The sequence below is a fragment of the Colletotrichum scovillei genome (assembly GCF_011075155.1).
Source record: "Colletotrichum scovillei strain TJNH1 chromosome Unknown Contig00008, whole genome shotgun sequence".
In the NCBI taxonomy this organism is placed as follows: domain Eukaryota; kingdom Fungi; phylum Ascomycota; class Sordariomycetes; order Glomerellales; family Glomerellaceae; genus Colletotrichum; species Colletotrichum scovillei.
The window spans coordinates 411,276-432,832 of NW_023336266.1; the positions used below are offsets into that span (position 1 = coordinate 411,276).

Genomic DNA, 21,557 nt, shown 5'->3' on the forward strand with positions numbered 1-21,557 from the left:
TTATCCTAACTACATACGCAGTCATTCAAGCCTCTGATCCAAGACTTCAATATCTTTTCCCACATCAGTGAGTTTTAGTAAGGGTAGAAAAAGGGTAATTGAGCTCTAGTCCACTTCGTCGCATAGTCATCCATCTTGGTAAAGAGCTATCATACACTAATATGACTCTTTGAGTTGCTGACAGGAGTGTCCTTGTATATCATGGCCCAAGGGTATTGAGAAGGTATGTTGCAACATTAAGACGCGAGCAAAAGTCTCAAGGCTCAACGAAGAATTTCTCGCATTGAGCCCTTCAAATTGTCGATCCTGTTTCAACTACAACTAGGCACAATCATGGTCACAATGGCGATTATATACTACTCAACTTGTGGCTTTGGTATTTTTCACATACTACTAGGAGCCAAACCACGTCTTACACGCCCAAAAGCGCCCCCCCCCCCCTCTTTGAAGTTTATATCTCCACCCCCAGCCAATCATCCCAGTCTTACCCCAGACTCGCCAACCTCGTCCAGCAATTCACCCACTTACAACTGATCATGTCCCAGCTTCACCAAAATCAAACCAAATGAATTTCAACGCCGTACCCGGCTAAATAGAGTCTCACATTCAAAATCGTACATCATTGTCTGAACCGGAACGCGGTCCGGACGTGTGTCATTGTGCAGCACGAAAGTCAAAGTGGGGACGGACCGGTATCTCCGTGGCCCACGGGGACGATGAACCGCCTGTCAAGGTGTTTCCCCTCCACCACCATCCATCCCCTCCAAACCCCTCCATTCCCCCGCCTTTTGTTGACAGACAAGACTAGTGATGGCCTGGCTTGCTCCCACCGATAGCGGGCAATGAAATGGTAAGCAAAGAAATTTGCCGAATTAAGTAATTCTTCCCTGCCCTTTCGCCCCAGAGTTGGCATATCATCTAGAATACCTACCCCGTCTTGCAATACGTACCTACATGCTCCAAAATAGATAGACCCTGTAAAGAATAGAAGCTTGGTCCTTTCTCTCCCCTCTTAGTCCACCTGAAATCATCCATCCAAGCGCCATCCCTCTCGTTTTGACTAACACCCATTCCGCACTTCACGAGGCTCTCAAACCAAGCCATGGCTTCATCAATGGAAGTAGAATGCTACCTCCTCTCATCCAACCCAGACGCCCCGAATAGCCCTCTCCCCGTAATCCACTACAGAAACGTCCTCCCGGAACCCCGGAATGAGGAGTCGGTGACGGAGTTCCTGACCCGGAACCGGTGGGAGAAGAGGGTGAGTCTGTCATGATCACATCACAATGTGCAACATAGACCTTAACTCTCCCTTTCCGCCACCCTTCCCTTTTTCAAGGTCTCTCATCATCGTCACGATACATGCCTCAGATATCTAGTGAGAGTGAAATATCCATTCTCAACTGACACTTCCGCGCTCCCGGGAAAAGGGTACCTGGGGCCACATCCCCATCCGCCACTTCCACCCAAACAGCCACGAGTGCTACGGTACGTCCAACTAAACTCATCACCCCAACTAATGTTCTTCCATTCCGTCCCTTACCACATCGGCTTGATCTCGAACCGTGAAGTAGAAAGCTTTAGACAAGTATCTGACCATCACAAAGGCATATTCAGCGGCCACTCAACCCTCCTAATCGGCAAAATCAATGAGGGGACAGGCCAAGAAATCGCCGTATCGACGGGCGACGTCATCGTTCTCCCCGCGGGCACGGCACATTCTTGTCTCGAGAGCTCAGAAGATTATCGATATATCGGCGTCTATCCCGAGGTCAGTCTATTTACTTCTGTTCACGCCATCTCTATCTACCTATTCTTCCCCTAACACATCCTCCGCCTTGACCATGCTACCCTGCTCCCTTTTCTTCTCCGTGGGGATATACCAGCTACCTCCAGCTATATCTCATCTTCTCCATAGCCACAGGACACAAATGTGCACGGCATCTAGCTTACACTATACACATGGTCTAGGGGTGTCCAAGATGGGTGAATGAAATGGGCAAAAAGCCAGCCGGCACCTTCAGCCCGGTCATCAGAGATGTTGGCATGCCGGAACGGGATCCAGTATACGGAGTAGACGGGCCGTTGATGAGACTTTGGCATCGGAACGTGCTAGCAAAGCTGTAAAGGGCGGCGATGAAAGAATTCATTCGTCGCGATACACATGATTTGCATCACTCATGAGAAACGTCACGTAACTTGGTGGCAAGGCTAGTTATTCATCCATATGTGAGGGTGCCGTGATAGTTGGTATGATGCTACCCACGCCCCAATCTAAACCTCTGCGTTCCTTCTAATCTTCATGCGTCTTTCTTCGTCCCACTTCGTACAAATACACAGACAGGTATCCTAACGGTACCTAGGGGGATGCGTCTCAATCCTTAGCCCCCGATTACACACGATACGCAACAACAAGAATTTGATAATACAGCAGAGTAGGGGGTTGTGTACTCGGAAAAAATGGTAAAACGTCTCAAGGTCAGTCATCTGCATCGTCACAAGCTTCACGTTAAAATCCGCAGGCAGCGAACATAACTAAGCGTTAACTCGTGAGGTGTGTGTGGTACTGAAGAAGAAACAGAAACTGGAAAAAAGAGTAAAAGAAAAAAAAAGACATTAGGAAATAATCCTTTGCGAGAGTCGCCCCTCGTATGCGTATGATGCATGCCAATGCAGTCGTCATGGTTTCCCAAATGCCATGTTCGTGATCCTTTCCTTCGCCGATAGGAAAGAGTTCAAAAGAAAAAAAAAAGAAATCCTAGCTTCCTGTTTTATACGCCTTTGCACTCCGTCTCTCCATGCTATCCCACTGTGGTATCATTCGCCTGGTGGCATGGCCAGGTCAATTACGATCAAATGTTGTGCGCCCAATCGTTGGCAGCACAGGGTTCACAGCGTAGAGCCGTTTGCTCGACTTCACCATAGCCCGATTAAGAGCTCCCTTTACTGAGTAGTGGCAAGCTTCTGGAGAGCTAGCAAGACACCTAGTCACAATTAATACTTGAGTACGAAATTGGGCATAGGGACAATCAACTTACCGCTCACACCTTGTGTCAACGTCGCACCAGCCTCAGTGTTGCGGCTGTGCAAGCTGACAGTAACAACATCCTCGACAACCTTGTCTTCTCCAAGAGCGTTGGCCCACTTGAACACCTTTTCATCCTCACGCCCGTCACCAACGACCATGAGGAAGTCAACAGGGCTCTTGTGTTCCGAGTCAGGGGCCATGTGGACGCGGAGATCATCGAAGATCTTTTCTGCCGCGGTGCTCTTGGTCCAGTCAATGGGCTCAACGACGATGGAGCCATCGAGAGGAATGGCGTGGACACGCTGTGCCTCGCATGCATCGTTGACATGACTGGCACAATCTCCAGCCTGGCGGGCCGCGGACTCGTAATCCTCGGCGCTCTTGTAGTGGAAGATCAAGCTGCAGCGTCGCTCTTCGATTTCGGCACCGGGGGTACGCTCGAGGAAGTAAGTCATGATGGACTTGACGGACTCCTTCCAGCTGGAAATCTGCTCTCTGTCGGCCATCTCCTGCCAGGTGTTCTTGCCGCAGTCCTTGAGGAAGCAGCCGTTCTCGGCAATGAGACCGAGGTTGGGTACGCGGCGGAACAATCGGTCGAGCTCTTCGGGGCGGCGACCGGACATGATGTAGACGGTATTGCGCTCGTCGAGCAGAAGCTCATTCAAGACATCCAGGGTACGCTGCTCCAATTAGACTTGTTAATAAAGCAGAGGTTCTTGAAAAGATTCTTACCTGAGGGCTGACAGGGATGATCTGGTTCATCGGGCCCCAACTAACCAAAGTGCCTTCATAGTCGAGGATAAAAAGGCGTCGATTGCTGCGAGAGTATCGCTGAGCCAGAGTGTTGATGTTGAGACGTGGGACCGAAGTCTGGTCGTGCTTGTGTTGCTCGTCGTATACGCGATCGAGGCGGGACAAGAATTCGCTGAACCAGTGCGATCCGGTGTGGTGCATGACGGCCGAGTAAAGCGCAGTCCAGCGGCGTTCCTTTTCTTCGTCGCCCATCTCGAGTGCTGTCTTGATTGCGTCGGCGCATTGGCGGTAGTCCCAGGGGTTGACCGAAAGCTCGTTGCCGCCAAATAGCGACGAGGTACCAGTGAATTCGGACAGAATTAGTGAGCCATGCTTCTTCTCGGAGAAGACCTCGCCATCTTGGCAGAAGAGATACTCGTGCGATGTCAAGTTCATGCCCTCGCGCTGGCTCGTGATCATCAGCGCATCGGCCATGGTCAATAGGGCAAGGTACTGGGGGTAGTCGATATCCTGCTTCAAGTAGACGACGGGTTGGTAAGCCAGGTTGGCCCAGGAAGAGTTGACTCGGGTGACAATGTCGCTAACAGTGGCATCCAAATCAGACTTTTCGCTACCGGAGAGGGCGACTTGGATAAGGACAATCTTGTCGCGCCATTCGGGATTCTTGTTCAGGAACAGCTCGTAGGAAAGAAGCTTCTGACGAACGCCGCGAACGTGGTCGAGCTTGTCGCGAGCTACAATGAGCTTCTTGCCCTGGTAGCGCTCCTTCATGATCTCGACCCATCTCTTCACATCGTTGTCGCCGCGGTGTTCGCTAAGGTTGACAGGATCAATACCGATGGGCAAGTTAACCACGTCGACAAAACGGTCCTCCAACTGCAGTCCGTCAGTAGTTGCTTCGACACTCAGCAGTCTGCTGCAGGTCTGCAAGAAGTGACGGGTGTACTCGTGGATCTGGAAGCCAATGAGGTTGGCACCCAGCATGCCCTCGAGAAGCTGCTTGCGCACGGCCAAGCATCTGAAAACCTCGGAAGAGGGGAAGGCAACGTGCAGGAAGAAGCCAATCTTGGCGTCGGGCAGCTTCTTGCGCACCATGCCGGGAACAAGCAGCAGGTGGTAGTCGTGCACCCAGATAACGTCGCCGCGCTTCCAGTTCTTAACAATCTTGTCGGCAAAGGCCTGGTTGACGTTGACGTAGTACTTCCATGAGTGATCCTCGAAGGCTTTGCTCTTGGGGTTGTCGGGGATCTGGTAGTGGAAGACGGGCCAGAGAATCTGCTTGCAAAAGTGCGAGTAGTGGCCGTCAAAGTCCTTGTCGGAGCAGAAGACGGTCAGCATGTCGTGCTCGGTGGCGAGCCTGTCCTCGATGTCCTGCTTCTGCTGGGTGCCCTCGAGGGCGTCGGTGGGCATGCCGAGGGTGCCAACCCAAGTGTATTCTCCAAGCTTGCCATCGCGGGCAGCGGCCTCGGCGGCGTTGCGCAAACCACCGTTGCCCTGGTCGGCGTTCATAACGCGCCAGTTGGCGTGGGAAAAGACCCGGTCATGGCTGTCGCGTCTAACGAGCGGCCTGGGCTGGGTGATGCCCTGACGACCAAGTTCTCTGGCCTTCTCGAGGGTGCGACTATGCTCGGCGATGAAGGCAGGCGGGGGCGAGCTCGCGCGGGACTTGGGCTGGGTGGCTCTAGCACCCCACTTGGGAGAACCTTTGTCGATTGGCGCACCACGCTTGCGCTCTTCGTCGGGGAATATACGGAAACCGTCCTCGTTCGTGAAGGGATCTTTCGGGACAACGTCTTCGGTCGGGGTGATGGGAGGTGTAATGTCGCGGATCGGGTTGAAGAGACTCGGTTGGCTGTCGCCTTCGGTTCGCTGGGAGTTTTCGGACTTTTTGGCGCGGCGCAAAGGGTCGCCACGCTGAGGCGTTCCAGGGAGGGCGAAGTGGACGGTTTTAGGGAGAAATCTGGACGTTGGCAAATTAGTTCTCGATCTTGCATGGCAAGGCGATCAAGATTGAAGCCTAGCAGCCGGTGGGCGTCTTGGATGGTTGCATGAGAAGCATCTGCGCAGAGGGGGGTATCCTGGCAGATACTTCGCTGAGGTTGATATGGCCGGAAGGCAAGTAAAGCAGGAGTATCATCATCTTGAGGCGGAAAAGAGCTTACAATGATGCGATAAATACCGTCATGTTGGGCAATCTGGCTGGTAACTAGCCGTCTGTGTCGTGTGAAAGTGGGAAAAGGCCTCGGGGAGGTAGATGGTCCGGTTTGAAGAGGCCGCCGAGTGATGGCAAGGGATGGAGGTTGAGTAAAAGTTGACGAGGAGGTCGAGACGGAGGAGACGGGTAGCTATCAGCAGCTTTTCGTAGGGCAGAACATGTGGGAAGAGTCGAAGTGGTGTGTGGTTGAAAAGCTCAAGTAAATGTGTTCTGGGTTGAGTTGAGAGGTTTCTCCGTTGTCAAGGCGAGGGAGAGGAACCGAAGGCGAGGTGACGTTGTTCGTTTGTAGCAAAGTACCTCTTGCTGAGAAAAGCCCCTACAAAAGGACGGGATGGTCGATGAACAGACGGAGGGGCGTGTGTTTGTGGCTGAGGTGAAATGTGGGAGAGCAGTGCGAGGTGATTGGATTGATGCTTGTCTCAGACACAGCCGTAGGTGAAATGTGAGTGAGGATTCCTTTAGGTCAGGTAAGAAAAGTGAGGATGTAAAGGACTGGAAGATGAGGCGAAGGGAGAATTTGGAAATAAAGAGCTGCCGGGAGCTGTGCAGTTGTAGTTGTTGCTGTGGCTGCTGCTTGCTGTGTTGCTGGGAGCTGCGCAAAATGTACCGTCAGCTTTGAGCTTTTTTATTTTCTTGGTTCATCAAGTGCTGGTCCTTGTCCCCGGACCAGCCAGAGCCTGAGCCTTGCGTAATGTAAAATAGCACTGGCTGACACTGGGCTGGGCGGAGGCGCATGCGTCAGGGAAAACACAGAAAACGGTTGGGCCAGTGAGCGATGCAGCTGCGAGGAATCGATCGGGGGTGGGTGGAGGGGGGAAAGGGAACAGTGGGAACAGAAGAAGTGAGGATAGAATGACGGGTACGGAGTAGTGTTTGTGTCTGTACAGAGAGTATCGTGAAGCGTTTGTCTTGTGTTCTTCTCCTTCTTCTGTCTTCTCCGCGATGTTTCGGCATGCAACGTTTTCTCGAGAATATTCCAAAGTGGGGTGGGAATGCCGCTCTCTCGGTCTTTTTTCTCAAACTTTTTCCTTCTCTCGCCCTCAACCCTGGGCAAAAAAAAAAAGTCACGATGAGAGGGTGGGATTGGACGGGATAATATGGGACAGGACAGGACGGGGATTGTACTTTAGTGCGAGTTTAAGGTGAGGGTGAAGTGGATGTGGTGTGGGCGTGGTGGATGTTGAAATTTGACTGGACTGTCACTGACCGGGAGAGCTGCAAGTGTGAAAATGTGGATGGAGCAGCGGGATTGGCCCGGAGGGAATTGGACGGACTCGACTGGGGTGAAGGCTGATTGATGATGATGGGCTGTTGGATGGTCCAGGGGTGTGGAAGCTCTCGGGATGGATTGCAACTGCAAGAGCCTGGAGAGCGTGGGAAGTGGAATTGTGAGGATAAAATGATGAAAACCGTCTCCTTCAAGTGTACTAGAGGCATGGATGGGCTGGGGAGACGGACTGCAATGAAGCAAGCGTACTTTTTGAAGGTGACGCCATTCGCGGAACGGCCCAGCCCACTCACTTATTCTCTCATTCACTCACTCATAAGGTTCTCTCTCTCTTTTTCTCTAGCTCTCTCACCCTTACTCTTAGATGACCGACTGTTCGAGGCCACGAGTGAGATGAAAGGAGGAAAGTGAGAGTGAGATGAGGGTGAGAGATAAACTTGGCCGGGAAAGGAAAGAACAAAACAACAAGGTGGACGGACGGGAAGCAACTGCCAACGGGCGAGGAACGTCACTGACGTAATGAGGAAACCGAGCTACGTACCCTGGACTCCTAAGCCTTGAGCCTTGAGCCTTGAGGCGACGAATGCGAGTGGGAACTAACGCAGCGCACGGAGACGTACCGTCGACAAGTCGAGACTGCGCAAAACGAGGCTAATGCACGCCGTCTACCAAGACGGAACCGGAGAGACACTCAGAGTCGATGTGTACCTCTTCGTATTGCTGGATAAGTGCTGGACAAAACAGAGCCTGGAGAGGCAGCTGCAAGATGAGATGCAGCGAGCAAGGTAGACGGGACCTCGAGCCTAGAGATAGGTAGAAAAGAGGCTGCCGCTAGCCAGAGAAGCTACCTTGATTCGAACCGGCTATTCGCTCCCTGCGACTGGTAGGTATTCGTATGGTAGGTAGCTTGTACTTTGGGTAGCCCGTCCGTAGCTTTGGTTGGATTTTGTTGGCCTTTTGAGGCTTGCGTGGTGGTTGTGGCGGTGGTGCTACCTGATGTTGAGAATCCCGTTGGACCTGTCTTTTTTCGACTCTTTGAAGAAATAGAATTGCAGATTATTTCCCCTGATTTTCTAATCTGAATATGTTTCGCGTTTCGGGTCTGGTCATCAGCGTCCCTCGACTTTTTCTTCGCGGCGTCAAATGTCGTTTTAAGTTGGGCGCCCCGGGGTAGGGTGTTCCACGTCGCAACAGCGATGCACCCTCGACACTGGAGACCGGGTGAACGGCTAGGTAGACGGGGGGAGCTCGACCTCGAGCGAGGGAGGGGTGGGATTGGGAAGTGTGGATGGGTTGGCCAGCTGCAGCCCTGGCGGTCGACGACTGAACGCACGTGTGGAATGCGACGGACCCGACGGGTCCACGACGGAGCAGACGTCCGGTAGAGTGGACGGCGATGTTCAGAGAAGGGCGACGAAGATGATGAAGTGGACGACGATGAGGCCGAAGACTGAAGGAGATGCAGGAAAGCTGGAGGTTGGCGGTAATGCTGACGACGATGCTGAGTTGTGGTGGATAGCTTCAGGAGGTTTTGTTCCGCCAGAGGATCCAACTACACGGAGTTTTTTGGTTTGCAGAGGCTCGACGAATTCTGAGCTCCAGAAGGTGACGGAGATGGCCCAGGATAAATCAAGGAAGAGCCGAGAAAGCCAAAGAGCTAGTGTGGGGAACGAGAGGACGAGGGACGGGAAGGGAATCGAAGATCGGGATGGCAGGAGACTTTTAACTAGCCACAACCTCACGGCTCGGGGGTGATACTGCATGGAAGACGGAAGAGCATGATTGAAGAATCCAAGGGAACTCAGCTATCTTGTCCCATCGTCCATGTCGGTCCTGTTCTGCCCGTCCCTCCTTCACATCGCTGAGTGTGAGATGCCTCTTTCATCCTACCCTAACCACCCCCCCTAGAGATAGCATGCAACACCATGCCACGCCATGCAACGGACATTTTCTACGGTTCCAGAGCGAGCGGACGATGGGGCCCAGGCCAGCCGCCGTCTCGTCTGGGGAAAGCTCAATGTGAGAAATGCAACGTCTCTCCTTCTCGGTGAGGCCTCTCCTTATCCGCGTCTACTAGGTGAAGAGGAGGAAGTACAACTGTGTACATTGAAGTTGGTGTTGCCCGTCACCTAGGTATTGCTGTTGTAGTCTGACAACTTGACAAGCATGTTTCCCACCAGAATAGAAAGGAAGCTTGTCGCCGTTGGTGTATCATCCCCGAGCAACACGACCAAAACAGAATCCTACCTCATGCGGGAAGAATTGGAAGAAGCCAGGTGCCGCGATGGCTGCTACCGGAACGGATTCGCGGTACGAACATCACCACCCTAGCTACCTTAGACCTTTGCCTTACTCCGTCCAGTACGTATCCGCAGAGACACCTCGGTTTCCGTGCCGCTGTAACTTTTCAGAATCTTGGGGCTGACAGGGATGGTGATGCTGCCCATCTTCCCTGGTCAGTGGTCCCAAGGCAACGTCAGGGATCCTTCGGGAATGACTGGACGGAAGCCACAGCGCCGTAAAAAGACTGGCCAGTTTCGACAGCCATGTTCCTCAATTACAGGCACCTAGCGGACCACCAAAAGACTGCTCCGTAGCTGACCGGACGACCGAAAGGTTTTCTTATTACCCCAGGGTTCAAGACATTGAGACACGGTGGCGTGCCAATGATTGAAGAAAGCCAAAGCTGGGAAGTGCAAAAGACAAAAAGGCAAATGTGACTGATGATGGACTAATGATGTGTCGTTCCCTCAAGGCCGACAGGAGCCGTGAATGTGACTTTCATCGTCCATCATCAGCCGGGACTCTCAGCATTGCACTGCGAATGGTCGGATTCTCTCATTTGTGACTAAAAGAACTCTCTTTGGTCAAGCTTTCGGTCTGAATTTCCAACATGTCAGACCAGGACTGGCCGGCCCAGACTGTGCTCACTCACTCACTCCCATCATGAACAGCACGAGCCAGTGGGAAGATGATGCGCTTCGTGACCCTGGGTTGGGTCTGCTGATTTCAGGGTGCCATCGATATTGTCGAGACAAGCCCGCTTGCCCCCTTGTTACCTCGTTCAGTCCGCCTCATTCAAGCTGAAGGGGCATGACTTGAGACTCATGTCATGGACACTCTTTTCACCAGTGTTTCCTGCCTCTCTCTCTCACCCCTCCTGTCACTCAATCAATCAAGTGCAACGCGCCAGCAAGCCACTGCTATTTGGTAAGGTACACTTGCCAGATTGGCGCAAACGGGGAGCGGAAGGGGCCCCTTTCGTGGGAAATGGAGACGAAAATACAATTATGCGTCGGCCGTGGCTGCTACAAGAAACATCCGGAAAGCATCACATCTGATCTGGCATCATCACGTAGTCTTTCGCTTCTGACGTCTCTCTCACATCCTCGCCCAATCTCTGTCATCGCAGCCCCCTCTTCTTCTTGACCTTCACCTTGACTCCTCTTTTCTCCTTTTGGTTCGAATGAGGGGGAAACAAAAGACAAACACTAACACTAAACAATACCACCACCACCAGCATAACCATCACTACGACCACCTTGTTCATCTTTCTTCAGCAGCAGCTCCAACAAATCATCACTGCCAGCCAGCCACCACATCGCCGCTTAGTTTTGCCCGACGAGATTCGGCACGAGCATCGATCACCACCACCATGGCCATCACCAGGTCCTCCAATAGCTCGGCGATACCACCGAGCCAGGACGTTCCTTTCCCTGAGAGCGTTGCCGCCCACCACCCTGGCGCGCAGACAAGCGTCGTTCTACGGTACAGCACGCCTGCACATCAACATCGACGCTGCATATGCACCTCGTGCGACCCCAGCACAGCCCGATATTCAGAGATAACCTGGTGCTTCGCCTTACGACGAACAAACCCCTTTGGATTGACGATACGCCACCCTGGGTAACCCTTCCACTCGCCGCCCATCGCGTGGCCGCCCTTTGACCACACGTCTAAGCACGCCTCGCTGACGAAATCCTCAAAGCTGAGATGAATGGTTTTCTGGGCGGTTGTTTGTCGCCTGCAGCGCCTCCGATAGACAACTTTGAGATCCTGTCATCGTCGTGGAGCATTACGTTATTGATCCATCTGCCGTCGAGGAAGACTCACTCGTAGCACCGCCAGAGAGCTTCAACAAACATTACTACGGGCCACGAACTAGCATCGCATATTCCCCGGCAATGGTAATCCGAGAGCTTGTCCCCTGGCCTCCGTTGCCCACGTTGGACCTGGTGCAACGCGGAACCCCAAACTCAATCCATCATGCAAGCTCTTAATTCCACCATTGTAGGCTCTCAAGCAATGCCTGGTTGGTGTCGCCCAGTGTTGGGAGAGCTCTACAACAAGCTGAATAAGAGACGGGTTGGGACCAGCAGGGTCTTGATTGAAGCTTGTGCAGTTTGACCGAGCGGTCAAAGCAACCTTGATATTTTTTTTTTTCCTTCTTCTTTTTTGGCTCCCATGTCATGCTTCTACACCTTGGGTGGAATCTCTGGCTCTGGCCGGGTCCTTGGTCCCTGTGGAGTTGGGCTCGCGTTCCACGTTTTTGTCTTCTTCTTTTCTCCTGCCTTTCTCCCCCTCTGTTTCTTCAGCGCTCAAGATTTTTGATGGACCATTCTGATATGGAGCAGCTTGTTCATGTGACAGGAGGCCCCCCTTGAAACTAAAAGGGGACTCGGGGAGAGCCACAACTTTGTCTCCATCTGCAAATATCTAGTCAATCACCCGGCCAGTTCGGCCCAGCTTCCTATCCACCTTCATCCACCGAAGCGGGTGTGGCTCAACAGTGCCCACTTCGATCTTGAGGTTCGGAGAGACCACGGCGCGGGGAAACTTCGCTCTGGGTTTTCGGGTTCCGTGAGGATGCGCCTTGCGAAGAAATTCCACAGGAACCCATGTCTACCCTCTACAGGCCCTATCATCATTCAGACTATCGCCCACTCTCACGGTCATTCTTCGAAGCATGTGCTTCCTGCAACAGTCCCAAAAGAGCGACTCGCCAGCAGATGTTCAGGCAAGCCGTAACCTCGTCTGCCCCAACAAGGCGGAGACGGCGAGGGCCTGACAGCCTAGAGCACCGAGAGGTCCGAACCTGAACCAGGACGCGTGTTGCTACAAGTCTGGGCTATCATGCAGCGCACCTGGAGGCCTGTACTGGTGTGCCGACTTATCATTACCTCCACGAATTCTTGAGAGGCCTCGGGAAATGGTTGAGGAGCGACATTGGCCCCCTTGTTCCTGCTTACCATTCTTCACGGTGCAGCCACAACCAAAGCGCGATCTTGCTGAGCCTTGGTCCATGGAGTTGTTAGTCCACACATTCACAACAGTGCCATCCGCGTTGGGCAATATGCCATTGCCAAGGGTCGACGCACTCGCAGGCCTGTTACTTGCAACGCCGATCGGCAACTAGTACGGCAATATAGGCTCGGCTGTGAGTCTCTCCTATCGCTAACCGCTTTGCTTGCCAATGTTTAGGTTGGGCACCAGAACCAAATATCACCAAGTAAGAAATGCCTCAACAGCGGCCGCCCAGCCGAAGTGGCTGTGACTCTGAGAGTTGTAGCGGCCCAATCAACCTCAGGGCGAAACCATTGGTTTCGAACATGAAGTCTTCCCTCCAGTCAAAGCTTTCATGTCAACCTCGTGGCATCCCACAACACAATCCACAGGAGAAATCCACAGCTTGATTCACTTCAACTCCATATCGATGTCCCATCCTTCCCCACACAATCAGACCCCAGTCCAAACGACATGTTCCCCTCACATCAACCGCAGCCGCGCTGCACCCCATGTCTGGTCTGTTCTTTCGATGTAAACTTCCTTCTCAAGTCTTCCTCGACACCCTCATTGATATCATATCGCCGACCACTTCGATAGCACGCGCCGGTATATCCCGATGGTGCAGTGGACACTCAGTCCTTTCTGGTTCTATAGGCTGAATGCAAGACGGCAGAGACTCATCCCTCCGGCGCCCAGCGCGTCTCAGAATCAACTTGATCGAACAAGGCGCCGCTGAGGTGACTGACAACAGCTAGTCGATTGCTCCACTGTCCGCCACATCATGCCTCTCCTCTCTAGGCGCCAACCGCAAACCAGCCGCTTGGCATATGCCTCCTTGTCTAGACACGGAAAAAGAACCATCATATATGATAGAATTTCCCCGCCCATCTCGTTCGAAGCCACCATCCCAGGCCCTGGGCTCGACGTATGGCTCAGCCGGATCTTGGTCACTCCGTGTCAAGTCGGCCCAACAAGGAACATTTGAATCCCTCCCCGATGTTCCAGGATCACCCGTCTGACACTCTGTCTGGAAGTCGACAGTGTTCAGAGGTCAAGATGAGGATTCAAGATTCAAGCACTAGTAATGCACCTCCATTAGCGCTCGGCCGGTCAGGCAAAGCACCAAACGCCCCGGTTCGACTCGGTGACGGCGCTGCCCGGCCTCACTCGATACTTTTACTAGGGGCGGCCCGGCCCTGTAGTTCCGCCATAGCACTGGGTAAGGTAGTCACGAAATAGCGTGCACTTCCATGCACCGCCGACGGGATGCCATCATGCTCATGCCAGAACGAACAGATGGGACAGCCCCGATGCACATCCCATCAGCACACCAGCGGCACGGGATTTCTAGCCCCATCTGGATTTCAGATGGTCGCCTTTGCCCATGGTGCGGAGAAGGAGGTAAGGCAGTACATGCTCTTTCTCTAGGATACATGATAAGCTGTTGTTGGGGAAGAGGGGCGGGCCAAAGATGGAACGATTGGGTTTGACGGACTAATGCCAAGGATCCATCGCAGAGGTGCAAACGCATGCAGGCCGCGACGACGTGCAGCAGAGCATTCTTACTCTAGGAGGGATCTTCGGTACGCCTGTTCGTGCTGTCCTTCTCGTTCAGCCTCCTTCTGCCTACACAGATATTTAGGTGTTTGCTGATTGGTGACATGGGATACCATGCTTAGAGACTACAATATGCAGGGCATCCAATTCCATGGCTCGCTCAACCAAAGGTACAAATGGCGAACAGCACGTCTATCTCCATTCCTCACTTCGAAATTGACGAGGTCTGAGGGAGGTTAGAATGTAGCAACAAGTCATTGCTATCCTTGCGGTTGAATGATAGCGGTTTGATTCCCGGCAGCGCACATCCTACACGTAGATCAGTATGGTGAGCATATGGTGATCATTGCTAATGCCTGGGCTGCATGCAAAGGCAAAACTCGTGTTGCTCAACATTCGAAGACAATGACACATCAGCAATACAATACGTCTCAATCTCACGACTAACATGAGCTGGCTTGATTGTGTTCTCAATCTTGTGAAGTCACCTTATTGTAGACTTGCCCTGTATCCATGGTAAGACCTCGGCTAAGGGGAAACAGCCTGATCTGATCTCCCGGCTTGTTCGGCAATGAATCATTGCCATGCCTTGCTCTCCCCGCTCCCTTTGTCCCGACTTCTGACTAGATCCCGCGAGAATGCTCCGATTCCAGGTTCCCGTTAGTCCGTAAGTGGGGCCGATGACATACAGTTCGGGTGGATGGAGTGGGACTGGGTTCGGTGGTGGTTGAGGCTATTCGGGAGAGCGAGTGGGTTTGAAATCTGGCTTGGACTTACAGCAAGTGTAAACTCGCTAGACGCTATTTCATGAGCAGTCATAACAGGTCTGTTTGTCGTGGTCATCCTTCAGCTAAGGTATCTCTGGCCTACGCTTGCAGCACGAGATGATGATGCTAAGATGGAGGTGCTTTAGGTGCCCTATCCTGAGGTACATAGTCCAAGCTGAGGACGAGAGAACGGCAACCATACAGGGACTGTTATATACAATATCAAGCTGCAATGGGTGTAATTCTGGGGAAAATACTATTCAGGCACAGAATCAAATCAGACGCAGTGCCTTCATGTCCTCAACAATGGCTGGCAATTGCCCACAAGATACCCCGATGTCCTGCTTCTCAATCATAGTAATACACCAAGGAAACGCAATAAGAATTTGGCAATTGACAAAAAAAGGAAAGAGCAAAAAAAAAAAAAAAGAGTTCACCACCGGTGTGGCTACATCTCTTGGGGCTCATGCTGGGATTCGAACTCGGGTACTCGTATGCGCTAAGCCTGTCGTCGAGTAGGCTGGTTGGCGATTTTAACTGTTGACCATGAACCACTCCACCATCCAGCCAGTTTGACCTGACCCGTCGACCTAGACGGGCGCCTGCTGGCTGGTGACGGGAATGGAGTTGAGGGGGGGTATGTACCCTCAGGTGGGAATACGCCAGGCAGCACCGGAATACACATACGTTCAGATTCGGAATACGCCCTACATCTAGCTCGAAACTTCAATGACGCTATGCACAGCAGACTTCAACCTCCAAATATTGACAACACGTAATCCAACCGAGGTGATAAGCTCCCTCCACTGATCCTCCGTCCGCTCTCGACCTGCGACCATGGCCATCATCTGAATATCGAAGGCGGTTGTCTGCGGATGTGCTAGAGCTGGCTCGACGATGTTGTCGTGGATGAGTAACCTGCTGACGCCGGGCGTCATTGCGTCCTTTTGCATTGCTAGGATCTTACGGGCTGGAGCGTCGGACCAGTCGTGAAGAATGGAGTGCAATAGGTATGCTTTTGCTCCTGTTGCATGTGTGAGTAGTGAGTTCTGGCTCACAGACCAGGTTAAATCAACTCACCTCTTATCGGCTGTGGTGTAAAGAAGTCGTATGAAACCCTGTGTACCCCCTCCGGCAAAACAGCTTGCTCTATCACGGACCCTAAATCCTCAAGATACAATCGGGAGGCTGTCTCTGGGTAGATGGAGTGGAACTTGAGTATATCGTGCCCGGTACTCCCGCCAACATCCACGAGCAAAGGCGTCTGGGCATCATCTCCTTCCATCAGTCTCTCGACTGGGAAAATCTCTGTCCACGCAGGATGTAGTCCGGAGATTGTCTGCTGAATGATACTAAACTGCTCTTGTTGTTTGAGGTGGGCTTGGTAAAAGGACCATAGATCGCCGTCCCACTTGTGCGCGTACTGGAAGACGGTGTTGGAGGAGTCTTTCGGGTTGATGTAGTCCGTTTTTGAAAAGTATTCTGGCATTTTGGCGTACATTGGGAGGATTGTGTCATTGCTTGAGAGTGTTAGCCCAGGGACGTTCTTCTAGAAGATGATGGAGGGAAGGTTCCCACAAGCTGTGGATTAGACTGTCGAATACCGGTGCTGTGATGGCAACTCCGAATGACGTCGGCTTGAAGACACCTACAGAGGTTTCTTCGAGAAGATGATTCGACGCCATTAGACGTAGGAACCGATCTGTATCGTAAGACATTGTCAACGTTACGAGATGAAAGGAAGACTTACAGAGTAGCGCGGGATCACAAGTGCCTCCAATAAGCTCAGCAAGCTGGCAGCTCGTCATTGGCTCGCCGTTCCGAGCGTGCCATTTCTCAAAAAGTTGCAAGTCCTTTAGGATCTTCAAAGTTGCGCCAAGGGCCGGCTGCGTCTGTGTGAGAACTAATGCAGCGAGTTGAGGGAAGTTGATTAACTATGGAGTCTATCCCTTACCTGTGTCATACAGATCCTTACCAACGTCTCCCATGGAGATTCTAGGCGCGCCATTAGAGCGTATGTTCCGAGGAGCGCTTGCATGCGCTCCTCTTCACTTTCGAAAGAGGTTGAGGTTACACCTTGGATGCCCTTGAGAAACGAGGCTGTTGTGAGCTTCGTACTACTCCCATCCTCCGATGCCCTTTTTCCCTCATCCTTGCTGTTCATCGCGTAGTTGTGGACGTAGCTCTTACATGTAAGTATTTGGCTTAAGGTAGTCTTCTTTTTAGGTCATTGGTTGAGGTTGGGAACCCATCTTCGTGACCGAGGCTTTTGGGCTTAAAATGGCCTATTCTAAGGTCGCCGGTGGACGGCGGTTAGTTATTTTAACGCTGTGCAGATCAAACAAGTCTGCGGAGGGGATTCTTCCGTTGAGTCTTGGCCATCCGGGGTGATGCTGGATGTAGTGACCCGTGCCCTGGGCAAAGCAGAAAGGCATCCTTGTGTCACCATTCCAGGAACGTACTTTGGCTTTTGACAAACGCTTACGGAATGAACAACTGGTCTAGGTGTAGAGTTTATCTGGCAGAGTTCATGTCAGATTGAGGCGAATATGCAGTCCCCAACGATACAGTCGTTCAACGTCGAGCGGAGTGGTTCTAGATGTCTAGCAATGCAGGCCAAGACAAAATTCGAGAGATAAGGCATGGACAGCTTGGGAACAAATGGGGTATATTCTCTTTTGTGTATCCGTATTCTAGTTGCCAAAAACCCATCCATCATATGCGGAAGACCACGCATTGCAACAGTTGCCCAACTTCGCGCAGCTGAGACGCGCAAAACCTTGCCCCCTTAATGACACCACAACCTCACAGCCTTATCCTTTCCACCACTGCCCACGCGCTGGCCATCTCTGGGACTCCAGTCAACTGCATACACCTCATCCTGGTGCCCCGGAAGGTCTACAGCCAGCTTGTGCGTCGCCATGGACCACACCTTGAGCGTGGTATCCTTTGACGCCGTCACAAGCAGCCGCGAGTCGGCGGAGAAAGCGCACTGGTACACTGGCGCAACGTGTCCGCGCAGCGTGTTGATAAACTTGCCGTCCCTCGCGCTCCAGAGCTTGGTATGGTTGTCCCAGCCCGCGCTGGCGATGAGAGTGCCATCCGGGGAGAAAGTGACGTGGTTGACCTGCTTCTGGTGACCCAGCATACGCGCCACGGGCTTGGTGCCCTGCGAAGGGTCCCAGAGGTACATTGTGAAATCGTCGCTGGCCGAGACGATGCGCTCCGCCACCTTGCCCTGGATCTTGGCGGCCTTCTCGAAGCGTTCCTTGGCCTTGGCGCGGCGAGCCTCCTCCGTCTCCGGTGTAGGCGTGTGGTCGAAAAAGCCCGTTCTCAGGGCAAAGTCGGAGGATAGGGCGAGGTGGTTCACCCAGTGGGCGTGCGAGGAGAGCGTGTGCACGAGAGTGCCCTTGACTGAGTCCCAGACCTTGACCGTCTTGTCGTGGCTGCCCGTGTAGACAAGCCCAGTACCACCCCATTTAACGCAGCTGACGCTGCTCTTGTGGCCCGACAGGACGTGCTCTGTTCGCCCCGTGTTGACGACCCAGATGCGCACCGTCGCGTCCTTGCTAGCGGATGCCAGGCGGGGAGTGCCGTCGCGCCAGAGGTGGTAAGGTTCCCAGGCGATTCCAGTGACCCATTTTGCGTGGCCAGTCAGGGGCTGGCCGACAGCGACGCCTTTATCCGGATCCCAGAGGCGGACCGTCTTGTCCATGCTGCCCGTCGCGAGGCGGCGGCCGTCGGCGGACCACGCCACGCAGAGCACCCAGCCGGAGTGGCCCGAGAGTGTGAACTTCGGGGTGCCTGTTTCGGTATCCCATATGCGAGCTGTCTTGTCGCCACCGCCCGTTGCTAACCTCTTGCTGGTCTCGGGGGAGAACTGGGCTGAGAGGATGGCTTCGCCGTGACCTGGGATGCGGTGGGCCATACGAGTGACGGCTTGCACCTTGAATACGGCCTGGGGCTCGGCACTGAGAGTGACTGTTGTCTCGAAGGGGTTTGCGACGCCATGACTGCGGAGGAGCTCGAGGAGGTTGGTGGGGTATTGGTCGACGATGATGTCTGTGTCGGGGATATGGATTCGGAACTTGTATGGGAGGAAGTCTTCTCTATCCTGTCTTGGGGGTTAGACAATGGTCGTATACGGAACTGCCAACGGAAAGGATATGGCTGACCTTTCCTTGCAAGGTGTTGAGAAGGAGAGTCAAGTTCTTCTCAGAAGCGTCGGCGAGGGGCACCTCGATCACCTCAGCCAGCTGCTGTCCGTCGCCGTCAACGAAGCGGGCCTTGAAGGAGCCCTCGAGGCCCGGGGCCATTGCTGTGACATCTTGCTGAGTCTGTGTCTTCTCGAGCGTCTCGCGCTTTTGACGCTTCGAGGGCGGGGGGAGTACCGTCGCCATGATTGTTGCGTCGGTTGACCGCCTGCTCGAAAATAGTCCTTTTTTTTTTGGTCTTTGAAATTGTCAGAAATATTTCGACTACGGCGATGCGGGATGGTGGGGCAGAAATTTTGATGGGCAGACGGGACGGTGGACCAGGGACCATCGGTCAAAAATTGCCCGTGGTTGCGACGCCCCCACTACAACGGCCTAAAGAAATGTCATCGCTAGCATTTGCAAGTGGAGAAACAATATGTTGTCTGTTAGTGCGGGCATTGATAAGATAAAAATGACCCCCCAGTTCAGACGATGAACAAACTCCGAGAGCCATCCTAGCAGCTCTCTCCCGGAACTGTGCTTTTTCAGCGAGAGAAAAAATAAGTATGTCCGGGCCAGCTTGCTGCGCTGGTCTCCTTATAAACGCCATGCCCCAGTTCCTCCGTCCGGTAGGGTATCCTGTAACCCTCTTACACATTACACACACTGAGCCCTTCTCAAACTCATCATACACACTCTCCTCTCATCTCGTCCCATCGACCAACGGTACAAGTGGCGACTATCTTCCCATGTGAAGGCTGGGGTCGAGGGTCTGGTCCATGGCTGTCTTTTTCGGCCGGCCACGCCTCTTTGAGCCTGTAGCTGGCGAGGCACCTGACGCTCCCTTTGACATTGCATTATTCGTAGGAGTCGCAGTGTACTGATGGAACACTTGCGGCTGACCTTGAGCCGACTGCATGCCGAACTGGGGCACAGGAATGGGCGTCTGTTGGACAGCGTTCTGCTGCTGGAAGGTGTTGTTAAGGTGCTGCCCGCGCATCTGCATCGTCCTCTGGTTGCGCTCCTCAATCTCAGCTTGCCGGTCTCTATACTGCGCGTGCTCATCGTGGGTTGTCTGCTCGAACGGGTGCTTAGGCATACCAGCCATGCCATCCCGGGACATCTGGTTCATCTGCTGCTGAACCCGATTGTGGTTATGGCCATGATTGTGGCCAAGATTATGATTCTGTACTTGTTGCTGCTGGTGCTGTTGGGGATGTTGTTGATATTGTTGATGTTGCACTTGCTGATGCTGCTGTTGTTGTTGCGGTTGAGGGGGTTGCTGTTGTTGGTGCTGTTGCTGTTGCTGGGACGGTGGTTGCGGTAGTTGTTGTTGCTGTGGTGCCTGCTGCTGCTGCTGCTGCTGCGGCTGTTGTGTGCTTTGCGATTTGCGTCGACTTTCTTCGATCTCTTGATGCTTCTTCTCCTGCCTAGCCTGCCTTTCTTGTCTTTGCATATCCTCGTTCTCGACGGCATATATAGCTGCGATGCGCAATTGCATCTGGGCCAGTATACCCAGGCGTTCAGGTTTCGACATCTTGCGGTACTCGGACTTGAAGTTGTGAAAGGTCTCGCCGGTAAGTCGCATCGTATTGGGAGCGGCTCCCACCATGAGAAGGAGGGCAGCTGTTGTAGGATCTGGCGCCGGACCAGAGTTTTGCACTTCCGGAACTATGAAGGTTAGCAAGGAACAACAGATTGCACCGGCGTAGGAGGCAAACCAATTGATACGTCCTGAACGACGTCGGCATCTCCCTCCGCATCGGCATCCTCCTCATCGGTCGGAGGGTCAGGCGTGCGCGCCTCGTGGTTGTGTTCGCTGCATATGATGGTCAAGATCCATTTCCCCAGCGTCTTACGATTGACGGCTTTGGCCTTCCAAGGGCAATTGGTCTTCTTGGTGGATGTCTTCAGCTGCGTCGCTGTGCATTTATAAGGCTGGCCACCACGGTCGCAGACGAGATCACATCTGACGACCTCACTTCCTTTCTCGTAGGTGCCGCCGACCTTGTTTCGATGGGTACGTGACTTGACGACCTTGTACCCATCTTTTTGCATGCGCGTCTTCAGCGCCGCGAAGAGCTCGTCGAACGAGGCATATTCCTCAGTGCCGTCGCTGCGGTCGCGAGCGCCCAGGATGCCAAACATGTTGACGGCGGGGCGGGGCGACGAAACACCAATGTCGCGATGGCTTCAAAAGCCTGGTCCCGGATCCGTGTCGGTCGAGATGGGCAGTTCGAGTCGTGGTGTCGCGGCGCGACGCGGTTCGGCTTCCTGTGCGGATTGGTTTTCCAAGCCTGTCGCAAACTCTTCCTGGCGTGTCGGGGCCGTGGGGATGACGACTTGACTCCACCGGCCGACATCTCATTACTTTACTGGCTGTGCATCCGATGGTCATGTGGCTGGTGCTTGTGGCTCCACTTCTGACGAGCCCGGGGCAACCCCGGCTCGCCCGTGTAAGTCAGGCAGGAGCTGTTGCCCGATGCTGCGATCTTGATATGAGGTTCTTCGATTCTTTTCAACAACG

General features: G+C 53.3%; 5 protein-coding genes across 5 annotated transcripts; 1 reads left to right on the top strand and 4 right to left on the bottom strand.

The window, feature by feature from the left end:
* Positions 1-995: 995 nt before the first annotated feature.
* On the top strand, positions 996-2,127 carry HER10_EVM0003677 (cupin domain protein; the record flags this gene model as incomplete). Its single annotated transcript, XM_035473343.1, has 4 exons — positions 996-1,261; positions 1,431-1,488; positions 1,608-1,771; positions 1,972-2,127. The coding sequence occupies exons 1-4, from the start codon at positions 1,103-1,105 to the stop codon at positions 2,125-2,127; spliced, it is 537 nt and encodes a 178-aa protein (XP_035330561.1). The 5' UTR covers positions 996-1,102.
* On the bottom strand, positions 2,090-9,045 carry HER10_EVM0009423 (glycosyltransferase family 20). Its single transcript, XM_035483096.1, has 3 exons — positions 5,944-9,045; positions 3,761-5,741; positions 2,090-3,708 (listed from the first exon to the last, which is right to left on the bottom strand). The coding sequence occupies exons 1-3, from the start codon at positions 5,964-5,966 to the stop codon at positions 2,995-2,997; spliced, it is 2,718 nt and encodes a 905-aa protein (XP_035330895.1). The 5' UTR covers positions 5,967-9,045; the 3' UTR covers positions 2,090-2,994.
* Positions 9,046-15,547: 6,502 nt separating this feature from the next.
* On the bottom strand, positions 15,548-16,998 carry HER10_EVM0000271 (O-methyltransferase; the record flags this gene model as incomplete). Its single annotated transcript, XM_035470059.1, has 5 exons — positions 15,548-15,858; positions 15,915-16,354; positions 16,413-16,536; positions 16,585-16,720; positions 16,789-16,998. 5 exons carry the CDS (start codon positions 16,996-16,998, stop codon positions 15,548-15,550), a joined length of 1,221 nt encoding a protein of 406 aa, XP_035330349.1.
* Positions 16,999-17,622: 624 nt separating this feature from the next.
* On the bottom strand, positions 17,623-19,234 carry HER10_EVM0010171 (WD domain-containing protein; the record flags this gene model as incomplete). Its single annotated transcript, XM_035479640.1, has 2 exons — positions 17,623-18,948; positions 19,010-19,234. The coding sequence occupies 2 exons, from the start codon at positions 19,232-19,234 to the stop codon at positions 17,623-17,625; spliced, it is 1,551 nt and encodes a 516-aa protein (XP_035330931.1).
* A 535-nt stretch (positions 19,235-19,769) lies between these two features.
* HER10_EVM0002684 (uncharacterized protein) lies at positions 19,770-21,178 on the bottom strand (the record flags this gene model as incomplete). The annotated part of the gene is made up of 2 exons (XM_035472386.1): positions 19,770-20,701; positions 20,752-21,178. The coding sequence occupies 2 exons, from the start codon at positions 21,176-21,178 to the stop codon at positions 19,770-19,772; spliced, it is 1,359 nt and encodes a 452-aa protein (XP_035330497.1).
* Positions 21,179-21,557: the final 379 nt, after the last annotated feature.